This window comes from Manis javanica, chromosome 10 (assembly GCF_040802235.1).
Source record: "Manis javanica isolate MJ-LG chromosome 10, MJ_LKY, whole genome shotgun sequence".
Lineage (NCBI taxonomy): Eukaryota > Metazoa > Chordata > Mammalia > Pholidota > Manidae > Manis > Manis javanica.
In genome coordinates, this window is record NC_133165.1 from 89,269,308 (window position 1) to 89,282,018 (window position 12,711).

At 41.5% G+C, this 12,711-nt stretch overlaps 1 protein-coding gene across 1 annotated transcript; it reads right to left on the reverse strand.

Moving 5' to 3' along the window:
* Positions 1 to 1,638: 1,638 nt before the first annotated feature.
* LOC140843800 (olfactory receptor 8S1-like) lies at positions 1,639 to 2,577 on the reverse strand. Its single transcript, XM_073214231.1, has one exon. The coding sequence runs from the start codon at positions 2,575 to 2,577 to the stop codon at positions 1,639 to 1,641; it is 939 nt and encodes a 312-aa protein (XP_073070332.1).
* Between the last annotated feature and the right edge of the window lie 10,134 nt (positions 2,578 to 12,711).

Below are 12,711 nucleotides of genomic sequence, written 5' to 3' on the forward strand. Positions count from 1 at the left end.
TCAGTGTAATGTGGACTCTGGGTGCTGGAGCAGATCTCAAGGGCCAGGTGTGCAGAGTCCCTGGGCTCCTATCCCCACCCCACTCTGTTCCTCTTCCTGTGCCTGCCCATTACCTTCAAACAACCTTCTGCAAAACTCGGACTTTTCTCCTACAAGATATTTGTCTGGAAGTCATCATTATGGACAGTTTTTTATCAATCTTAATCATGGTTGACTTTTTGTCAATATCAATTCATCTTTCAAAACACTTTGTTAAAATGTATAATTGCCAAACTTTAGAATTTCACATAAGATAAACATGTACAGTCTTACTTCAATATTTTGTTTATTTTTAATCTATTTTTCCAGTTTTGATTCTTTGAGAAGAATTTATCCAATTTATCTATTCCTTTTATTGGCATGTTTTAGCAGGTTTTATAAAATTAGCACTATTCGTTTGTGATTTTTCTATGCTTAGGATTCTTATGTCTTTATGATGTAGTGCGTCCTTTATACTTACAGTATCTCCCTGATGACCACTAATAATATATCTTCTTCTGAAACCAAATTTCTCTAATACTCATATACTCATTCCAACTTTGTTTTAGTGAGTTGCATTGTTAATTCTTTTCATCCTTTATTTTTACTCTATGTGATAACAGATTTTTTTGTAAAGACTTTTTTAGAAAAAAAATATTAGGTTCACAGCAACATGGAGAAGAGGGACAGATATTTCCCATATATACCCTGCATCCACACAGACACGGCCTCTCGTGTTACCTACAGCCCCAACAGATGGTACATTTGTTACAGGATGAACCTATAATCACACTTTATACTCACCCAGGGTCCATAGCTTTTAACGTATTTTTAGACATTTTGGAAAAATGTTCTGAAAACCATTTTTAAATCAAAAAGTTTTGCAAAAATAGTACAGAAAGTGTCTGTGTACTATTCACCTAGGTCTCATAAATGATACTATTCTACACAGTCAGAGCACAGTTATTAAAGCTAGGAGACTGACAGTGACACAAAACCATTAAGCTTATTCTGATTTTACTACTTTTTACATGTAGTCTTCTCTTGAGGTGAGTTTATTTTTAACTACAACCACTACAATATTAGGAATGGCTTAAGTTAATCAAAGTACAATAATAGTATGGTCAATGTTGCCGAGTAAATGAATCCCTCAGATATTTCAGGTAGGAATGTAAAATGGTACAGACATTCTGGAAAACAGATTGGAAAAAAACATTTTTATTAAGTTAAACTAGCATTTACAACAAGCCATAGCAAATCCTCTCCTGCGTGTATGCTCTCATAAAGTGAAAACTTATATTCACACAAAAACCTGCACATGTATGTTTGTAAAAGTTTTAATTGTAATAGTCAGTAACTGTAAATAACCTGATAATGTTCCCAGCCTGGTAGTGCATAGGCAAAACGTAGAAAAGCCTTAAGATGGAACACAACTCAGTAAGGACAAGAAGCATTCCTCTCATTCTTCATATTGGTCTCATCAATACCTGAGTAGCTCTATGAATTTCTAAGATTCAGTTCTGCATCCAATATCTAAAGCAATTAGGAAGAACACTTACTGTCAAGTTACCAGAACATCTTGCTGTAGTAAACTAATTCTCCGCCATCCTCTGACTATGGTCAGCTCCTGAAATATTGGCAATATTTTCTAAAGGTCCTTCTCACAGCTGCTTTCACCTCATTGTTCTTCAAGCTGTAGATGAGGGGATTCACTAAGGGAGTGGCCACACCATACAGGAAAGAGAACACTAACTCCAGGGGTGACCCTGAGGTTGGTGTGAAATAGCGAAGAAAAGCTGACCCATAAAACAGGAGGACAGCAGTGAGGTGGGAGGAGCAGGTGGAGAAGGCCTTGCTTCTGCCTGAGGAGGAGCTGATGCTCAGGATGGTGGAGACAATAGGAGTATAGGAACAGACAATTAGGACACAGGTTACAAGCCCATGCAGGAGGCTAGAGCAGAGCAGAATAGTAAAGTTGGTGGAGACATCAGAGCAGGACAGAGGGAAGAGAGAGGGCAGCTCACAGCTGTAGTGGGGGATGGACTGATCCTTACAGAAGTCCAAGCTCACAGCTGGAAGGATGTTGATGAGTGCGTCCAGAAATCCCAGGCCCCAGGAGCCCCACACTAGCCCATTACAGAGCTTGTTGGTTATCTTCTGGCCATAGAGCAGAGGGTGGCAGATGGCAACGTAGCGGTCATAGGCCATCACTGAGAGCAGGCAGGCTTCAGTGCCCCCTGACTCAAACACAAAGAAGACTTGAGCCAGGCAACCCTGGACAGAGATGGTTTTCCTCTGAGACAGGAGGTTCTCCAGCAGCTTGGGCACTGTAGCCGAAGAGAAACAAAGGTCCAGGGAAGAGAGGTGACTCAGGAAGAAGTACATGGGGGTGTGGAGGCGGGAATCAGCCCTGATCACCACCAGCAGCGTCAGGTTCCCCAGCAGGGTCTGGAGGTAAATCATTAGGAACAGCGCAAAGAGCAGGGCCTGGACACAGGGGTCTGCAGACAGCCCCAGGAGGATGAACTCGGTGACGGTGCTGTGGTTCCCCAGAGCCATTCAGTTCCTTTGTTCCTTTGCAATAAGAACAGGAAGTGGGCAGAGCCTTCAGTGCCCCTGCCAAAGTCCCAAGACGTCCCCATCCTCTCCCTATACAATGTTTTCTTTTAAGATTTTAAACTCCTCACTGGCTCCCTCAGGTATTTTTTCTCCCCCAACCATCCCTCCATCCACCTCAAAGGTCATGAACTCCTATTATCAGTCCTCCTATATTTGAGCTCTTCTCATTATCTGCTCTAAAAGCTATGCCCATCTTCTTCACCTTCTTCAACTGGGCCAGCTGCCCTCAGCTCCAGCATCTTTCACACACTCTAGCATACTTCTGAGAGTGGCTGCCCTCACCCCTTCTCTGCTGTTATCCCTCATTCAATTATTTATTCAATGTCTCTCCATATGTAATTAGTGCGAAGAGCAAATTGTGTTTGCTTAGATTTCATCATTTTTGAAATTATTATGGCCGTTATATATATGGTCAGTTTTAATTCTCAGAATCAGATTGAGATGCCAGTGTGTGCAATAGTATGTGTGGATAAGTGGACAGGAATTTGACTGCAATGAAAGACTGTCTATTTTACAGGTGAGAATATTGGAGGTGCCTGAAAGAAATCTAACTTCACACCTTAGCTGGTTTTGCATTTATGTGATGTATCTATACCCTCAGTCCCAGCCCATGGATGTCAAAATACCTCTCAGTCCCTGCCCATGGAATAATTTTGAACTTGCTGCTTGATTTTTAAGAGTCTCCATCATCTAAATTATCTTCTTTCTCCTTTCAGAACTCCCGCCACTCCCCCAATGGCCTCACCGCCATCCCAAATGAGGCTCACCCAGAATAATCGCCATTGGCAATGGCTAAAATTCAGCCACTAGAGGTTCGTTCTATTAAAATAAGTGTGGCCCTACAGAAAAATTGGAGCAACACTTGGAGACACAGAACATGAATCTGGGTTCACATGTAACTCCTTCATGCGCAGAAGATGTATATGTTTCCCAAGGCATCAGGCAGTGAGGTTTCCTTTTTGGGAAAAGGAAATATAACATGTTTGCTCCTTCATCTACTTAACTCAAAAAGTGCTAGTGACCCAGAAAGTGTTAATTAGTGATTGAGTGAGTGAATTAATAGCAGACTGAGGTCTGGAGGCTAAGGAAAGTGAGAATATTTCTTCTCCCAGGAAGGGCTGGAAGGATTGACCAGAATGGGGGCTTCCAGGGGGGCAGTGTGCATTCCTATGTTCATGGGGGCAGGGATCCATAAAGAAGAGAAATAGGAGGAAGCTGGTGCTAATACAATAGGGAAGACAAAGTTTCATGCAGTCGATTCCCCACCCCCAATCCTGCAGTAGCTCTTACCCTCTTTCCTGGTCCCTCCACCTCCTCCCACAGCAGAGTCCGTGGTTGAGGTCGGCAGTAGTGGTTTTCAATAACATTAGATTCTGGGTCTCAGAAAAGAGGATACACGTGGGCTACCAAGAACCCACTATTGGTTCTTACATGTTCTCCCCTCTTCTACTAAGAATGGAAGTTTAAGCCGAAGGACTTTCGCGCTGCCTAATCATCCAGGGCCTCAGGCCAGGCAACTTTTGCACAGAAAACAAAGAGGCTCTGTTGCCAATGCTCAATGTCACTCAGGAAGGAGACACGCGCTTCCTGGGCAGCTGAGCACAGAATCCCACCTGATGGAAGGCAGCAGTGCACTGAGGCAGAGAGAGATGGGCATCAGGAGGCACGGAGGGAAGGAGATTTTGGGTGAAAGTACATACCTTTAGACGTCAGGAGGAGAACTGAAGAGGAGAGAAGAACAGAGCCAGAAAAAGCTGGGAACATGGAAGGAAAAACCTTCAGAGAAATATCTGACCCACTGAGTTGCCTATTTTTTCTAGTACAGAAGACATCCGTTTCTCTCTCCTGCCCCAGGTGAACTTGTCTCAAGCCACTAATTCTTCACACATAAGGGAACCAGTTCTTCTAAGAACAGCACAGATCATTTTCTTTCTCATAGAACACCACAAATGTGCAAGAAAACACCGTGGCCAAACTCTGGATATACTCGGGGGAAAATCTCCGTCCTCCTCATCCCCCCACTACCTTTCCACAGGCCAGTCTCCACCCTGGGAGTGCAGATTCCTCTCACCTGATCCTAGGTCCTGCCTCGCAGACGTCTCTGCATTTATTTCTCACTGTGAATCTAAATACAGTACTACAGCTCTCTGCAAATGACTACTTTAGGATCTAGCCTTTTGGGATGGCATCTCTGTTTAGGAGGCCATGTGTTGGCCACTGGAGCCTGGCATTTCAGAGACATCTTGCCAATGACGTCTGTTCCCTGAAGTCACAGCCTGAAGCCAGATCCAATTCAATGCCTGTGTAAAATTAACTTTCTAACCCACTGGGAGTTCTTTGGCATGGGGGACTTTTGGAGCTTCTGGGTTGACATCACAGCTTTAACCTTGGGTAAACGCTCCTGAGGACCCGTTGCCCTTCAGAGAGGAGGCGGGGCTGGAAGAATTTCCCTGTGATACAAGATCTCATACATAGTAGCTGGATGCCCTATGTGTGAATTCCCTAGGAGTTGGCTGTGCACCCTCGTCGCATCCATATTATTGTCCTGCGGTCACATGAGCTGCATTTCTGAATATAAAGAGCTTGATGCAAATGACTGAAGCAGTGGATAACACGGAAATCTATGTGTAGAGATTTTATGGGAGAAGTCAGTGAACCCTCAACCTACCCTCTGGTGCTGAAAAGGGCAGGTGGGAAACCAGCCTTTAAGCTAACACACCTTTCCAGGAAAAGCCTTATCTTCAGGAATGAATTATCATCTTAAAAAAATGCATCTTCATGGGCAGCATAAATTATATTTTTAGATTTTTTTTGACATGACTATTTGATGGCAGAAATGTCAAAATGTGTTGTTATGATTCATGTAATTAACACACACAGGACTAAGTGGTTGCGTTACTTAAGAAAACAATGGAAAAATTTTTCTTTAATGTAAACTAAAAAAGCATATGTTTCCTTCCCAATATATTCTTAGTCCTGTAAAATAAATTGGAAATTCTCAGTAAGATAACATGTGCTTGTACCTGGAAAATTTACCGTCTAGGCAGATCACTAAATTTACTGACCCAGATCACTAAAATGTTATTCTTCAGGAGAATAAATTCTATCCCATTCATCTGTTTAATGTCTGACTTTATCTCACTGTATTGACTGAATGGATTAGTTCAAACGTTTTTCTATAGGTGGTCCTTTAAAAAAATGCTATCTTGCTATCAATTTACATTATATGGTGCATATTAAGCTTTGAAGATGGGTACTACCTTTATAGGCTGCTCTGCAAATGGGATCTCCTATCTAATGATTTTGAAAACCTTCAAATGATTGAACTTGGTGACAGGATTGGCCTTGTCCAGCTGAGCCGGGTGAGTGACACACTGGCTCATAAGGACCTGTAAGGGATGTTTGGAAAACTGACACAATCTCCTTCTGAGTGAGCCCTTCCCACTTCCTGTTCCGGTCACTCAAGTACATATCTTGGGTCTAGATAGAAGAAATGACTGGTCCTAACTTATAACTTATGACAGAGCTAGGACCACATTTTTTTACATTATTTTTCTAATTCCCATTATGTTCCTTATGTGTAAAGAGCCAGGTACAGTACCTAGCTGCCTCTAAGTATTTAGATGTATAATTCTCTAATACACTTACATTATAAAGCTAGTTTCAAATTATGCTGTTTTATTGTTGTTGGCAAAGATCATGCTGACTGACAATAGAGGAATTGGAAATAGTAGGTAAATATTTGAAACAGAATAAAGAGAGAACATGCAAAAGATAAAGATACATATAGATACAGATATACACATACATACACACACACAATTTTTCAGCACATATGTTATCTTCCTCATGCAAAAGCTATTTTCATCACAATTGATACTAAATTTTTACTGTAGCCAAAAGAATAAGAATCTGAACTTGTGATGTCTCCCTAAAATAGCAGGATTTTAAAAACTGTTTGATTTTGGGACTTGAATAAGCTCCCAATGAGCACACTGTCTTCATTGCTAAAAAATATGCTAATAAAAATTAAGTCAAGAGTCATAAGTAAATATTAGGGAATACAGTTTTATATTAAAATAGAATGTTAAATATGGTATTAAGATAATTAAATCTGGGTTGTAGGTGGTGTAGCTTTTTACCTTATTAGCACTTGTTTTTACATGCATTTATTAATAGCTACACAATTGGCTTTAAAATTAGGTAATTTAATTTTAATTTAGAAACATAAAGAGGTATTTTCTGACTCATGTATGTGAAAGAAATTACTTTTCTTAAGTCCTGCGGTGCCAGGATATCTTCCTGGGCATCTATATAGCAAAGGACATTTTCAATGCCCAGAATGAGCTACAAACACAATTATGACAATAATTATGGCAGAGTCCCTGGCCTACAGAGATTATAACAGTACAATGCGGATCATAGGTGTGGCAGAGCAGGGGTGAAGGAGCATGCTACCTACTGAAGGGCAGTGTGCAAATGGCGGTATTGATGCAGACAAGACACTGCTTATCCAACATGCTTATCCAGCAGCCGCATGGGCAATTTTAACAAAGTTTAAATAGATGAAGAATCATGATTCCTGAATTTAGTTATTTGAAACTGAAATCAATTAGAGATGAGGCTCTAGACATACATTGAGGTTGATTTTCTGTGGTTGTATATGTCATGCTAAGTAACTTACTTTCCTTATCAATTTATGATCTTCAATTTTTTTTCAGGAAATTTCTGGTAAGCACCAGAATAAGTAAAAAATAAGGATTTGAAGTTTGAAGGACATGGGCATTTTTCTAGATAACATTGTATCACAGGCATAGAAGACAGATTTGAGTGGAGCAGAGCTGTGGGCAAGGAGATTGACTAGGAAGATGCCTATAACTTAATTCTGAAATAATGAAGGTCTGAACTAGGGCTGTGTGAAAGGAAAATAAAACCAAGGAGTTGAGTTCTGTTATGGATTGAGTTTATTTTCCCCACTGTAACAAAGAATTGAAAGGCAGAGACCTAGTAGTGAAGAAGAGAGAAAATTTTATTTGAATACACTCCAAGGGAGGAGCAGCCTAGAGTCAAGGTAGACAAAGGCAAGACAGGGAAGCTCACTGAACTCCTGCTCCGCATTGGGCAAATCCCTCACCAACTCCTAAATCCAGGGTCTTCTAGCATCCAGTGCCCACCTGAATCTGCACAGCATGGGAACTGAGTCCCACCACACCAGGATTTGGGAGAGCCACAGAGTACTAGATGAAGTGAGATTATGTTCTGAGAACTTAGCAAAGGCAAAGATTTTCAGGCAGGCTATGAAAGAGCATGATTGCACAGCTTAAGTCCTGTCTGGGCCACCCAGGTGGTGGGATCTTGCAAGCCCAAATCAGAGCTCCCAGCAGCCCCTCCCTGTTTAGCTGGAGTAGAACAGGGAGAGTAACACACTTGAAGAAAGGGGAGTGCCGGCAACTTCAGAGAGGAGAGGTGACTGAGATCCTTAGGGTCTGAGGTTTCATAGGGTCTTTTTGGGTAGGAGTGTGCAGAAGTCATGACTTTTACAGGTATGTATAATCCTTTGAAGTTTTGTCTTAAGAATAAGGTTATTTAACTGACTGTGTTGGTTTGGACTTAAGCATTCTTTGTCTCCATAGGCTTATTTACACTTCTGAGGTCTGTCTCCTGCCCTGGTTACAAAGTTACTTGACTAATGGGCTAGAAGAAGATGAAGAACTGCATACATAGTAAGTTAAAGAATAAGATGGGACTTTTTGCAGGCTAAGTGGATTTTTCAATGGCATGATCTTATTGGTACAAGGAAGACATGCACTGAGCTCTGATACTTTTCTTTATCTGGACATTCCAAGTCACTCCTGGCCTTTGAAACATCAACTAATTAAGTCATTAACTCTGTGGGTCTTATCTGGCTCTCTGGTTTATCTGGTTAATTCTTTGAGTCCCTTGTAGTGGGCTCTACTGGCTTTATTCTCTCACCACCCACTCATGGCTATTTTTCTGCCTAAGAGTTCTATCCATTTTGGGATGCTTATGATAAATGAGAGACAGGAGTCAGAGTTACAGTTTTAAACTGAAGAGATCTGCTGGAGGCTAGTGCCACTGTGTATCACAAAGATTATTTCCAGCAAAGTAGTGAACTTGAAATCTCAAAACACTACTGCTCCATAATTTCTAAATCTGCTTAATCAAATACAAAACTGAAAAAAACTTTGAAGGAATTGGGTTAAAAAGCAAAGTTCAATCAAGTACATTTAAAGATCTAATTGTTACTAAGCAATTCACGAGTGGGGTGCATCCTATCCAGCAAACAGAGGTAAACACTGAGGAGCTGAACAAAACGGAAGATTTTTATAGGAAGGAGAATGGGGCAAGACATTTTAACAAAAGAAAAGGAAAGGTTTCAGGCAAGGTTACCTTCCCTTAAAGGAAACCATGTAAAGAAAGAGATTTCCTTGTCTTTGTGGAGGTGTGGAATGAAAAGGGCCATGTGACAGATTACCTCATTGGTGCCAACCAGAAATTTCCTGAAAAAAAATCAAACAAAGATCTTAAATGAATTGATAAGGAAAGCAAAAGAAATACTCTGAGGTCACAGTTAATGTAAAAGGATCTGACCAGTGGAATAAGTGTACACAAGGCATCTGATATCCTAGGGCACTATGGATCTGGATGGTGTAACTCTGGAGAGAGGAAATCCCAGGGCAAAATACCTCTAAAATCAAAATCAGTCAAAGGGAGAAATAAAATTTAAAACCCATTTATTGGTTATAAACTGCAGTCAGGGGCTGTCTCTTTCCTGCTCCATCAAAAGCAAGCAAGACTCCCCCTACCCTCGGTTGCCAAAGTAATTATCCATTGATATGGAGAGAAACGAGGAACACCTGTTAATACACAGATGCACTAAATCCAGACAAGATATTCTGAAATATTACAATTCTACCTACAAATGGTTAGGGCGGAGGCTGGCAAACTGGCCATGGACCAAATCTGGCTCACTGCCTGTCTTTTGTGAATAAAGTTGTGTAAGAATGCTGCCAAGCTCATTCATTTACCTACTGTCTGTGGTTGCCTTTGCAGAAAAATGGCAGAGCTGAGTGGTGACAACAGGACCTGTATAGATCTCAAAGTCTGAAAGATTTACTATCTGGCCCTTTACAGAAGAAATTTGCCAACGTCTGGTCTGAGCTGCATTGCCCAACATGGTAGCCACTAGCCTCATGTGTTCATTTCAATGAAAAATAATCGAAATTAAATAAAATAAAATTTTCAATCCTCATTTGAATTAGATATATTTCAAGTACTCAAGAGGCTCCACACAAGTTGTGGTGACTTCACTCAAAAGGCCACATGTAGAACAGCTACATGATTACAGAAGTTCTACTGGATAACACTGGTCAAAAACACAGATGGTCAAGTAGCACTGGGCACAGAACCTTGGGTCCACATTGGGAGACACACAAGTTCCTTCCTCCTCCCCTTTATTGTACCCCTTTCCCATCCAGTACCCTCAAATCACTTTCTACAGAATTCCCTTCCCACCACCTCCTTGAATTTTCAGAAGCTGAACAAATCATCTAGGAACAATTCAACAAGAGGACGTTTTCTTAAAGAAGAAAGTTTTTCTTAATCATCACCTCCTTTCCTGAAATAATCATTTCCACAGCATACACACAGCCTCGGTTATATGCACAGACCTATGAATGTATGTGAACTTGTATATTCCAAGCAACATTGGTGCTTTTCAAAGCCCACTCTGGATATCTCGTTCCCCACCTCCTCCTTTTAGGCTTTTGATTAGCATATTGTTTTCCCCAGCTGTTATCCATTGCCTTAGGCAGCTATGATGTTTCCTAATTGCCTCTGACTTTCATCAACAGACATTCCCAAGGAAAATACTGTTCACACATGGCCACAAAGGGTTGCAAGTGGGGTTTCTCAGGGAATCAGCAGACCGCTAAAATAATGACTGTTGACCACAGTGGGGGTCTGGGTGAGTCTGAAGGAGAGCCAACCCCATTCCTCCAACTCCACAGGTTGCTGGCCTGCTGATTTTTACCATAATAAGGGATGTCACTTTTCACATCTACTGCAGAGCTGCAAAGGGTTAGATGAGAATAGGGCAAATCAAAACACCACAAATGTCTCTGTTTTACCAAGATTCAGCCAATTTTCTTCATTAAATATTACAAGAATAGCTTCAAGTCTTTGGTTAATTTCCAGGGTTTTGAAAGAGTTGATTTTGACAAGTTTTGCTTATCCTCTTTGTTTATATGAAAGAGAATTTTAGGAGGTCCTTACTTCACCATTTTAATAGGCTTTCCTCCTCAAGTATTTTGTGTATATTGCCTTTGAATTCCTTGACCTTGGTACATTTACTAAGTAGTTCTAATAGTTTGTAAACTTCTTTGGATTTTCTGTTTACTCAATAAAGTCATCAGTAAATTAAAACCAGTTTTTGCTTTTTCCTTTTTCACTTCAATGCTCTCCACTTTTTTTTCTTTCTTTCTTGAACTAAATATAGATGCCAGGACAATGTTGAATGGAACTGGCAGTGGTACAATTCTACTCTTGCTCTTATTTCAATGCTTCACAATCAAGTATTATATTAACCAAAGTTTTGTTACAAATACCCTTCATGAAATAGCGGGGTTGTTTTCTATGACTAGTTTACTGAACGTATGTTTTATTTTCTAAATCATGAATTGGTGTTGAAGGTCAAGGATTTTTCAGCATCTATAAGATGACTTCTGCTGCTGCTTAATAAGTGTTATATTAAATTACATTGATTCATTTTTCTAAGTTTTTTGGTGTGGGTAAAAATGCAATATTTCCAGAATCTCTCACCTGGCCTTAGTGCATCTCCATATCAATAGGTGCTTCAAAGGGGTGGAGAGAAGTAGTCCTTCTCTGTATCAATAGGTAATTACAAGGGGGAGTGAGAGCATATCTGCACTGGAGAGGTTAGGTGGGGCCATTTTGCAGCAGGTGGCAAGAGACACAGGCGAGCAGAAGTGGACAACTACTTGTAAACAATAAATTGGTTTCTCCCATGTTATGTCTCCCTTTGACTGATTTTGGTTTCAAAGGTAATTTGTCCCAGGCTGGGAACATATTTTTCCCCAGATTTATACCAGGAATGAATCAGCAGGAACTCTGAACCTGATATCAGTCTTCATGGGTGCAATGCTTGGGCAGGTTGCCCCTAGAGATGGTGCAGAGACACCCAGAAACCCCTCTGTGGATGGTGGGAGGCCCCAGTAGCTGCTGTGGTAGGGGGTGCAGCTTTACCCAAGGGCCTCCTATCTGTGGGGCTTCAACTTGGAGAGCCCCTTGTGGAAAACTGGTCTAGGGTAAAACACCTCCTAGATGGGTGGGTTCTTCCCCAGAATTGGGAAAGTGTGGAGACACCAGGAGCTGTGGAATTAGCCCTCAGTGAGATAGAAGATTGCTTAGAGGTTCTGAGTGGCCATGCAGCAGCTGGGATTGTGGGATGTTTGTATCTCAAGATAGTGGAAAGGGATATCAAGGAGAGAGACAAACTTCAGGGCTGCTTGGAGGAGCTGGGTACCCTTAAGAGAGACAGTTATTCAGAAGTCATGTTGCACTACAGGAAGATACATCAGCAGTGAGGGAGGAGGCAGCAAGAGAATCTGCGTTGAGGAGGTCTTAGGGGAGGTGAAGGAAGGAGAGGTGCCTTCAGCCCCAGACATGGTAGGAAAGATGGGGGGTGAGTATGAGGGGGTGGGGCCAAGAGCAGAACTATTGACCAGGAGGCACCAGCCTCTCCTATATTAAAGACCCACCCAGGTGTAGTTAATCAAATAAAAATTCAACAACCGTGGTCTCCTCAGGGGGAGGTGCAGCTCCTTCCCCAGGTTGAGGAGCACTCCATGCTCTGGCCCTATACCCACGGTGAGCTGGTGGGCATGAGCATCTGCTTTCTGCAGAAGCCATCAGAACCTCTTCCTACATGGCTTCTGCATCTCTGGGATATGGGAGTGGAACACATTGGTATACCTGCTTCTGAAATAGGTAGACTGGCTACATTCAATTTCATGGAATACAAACAAGAACAGG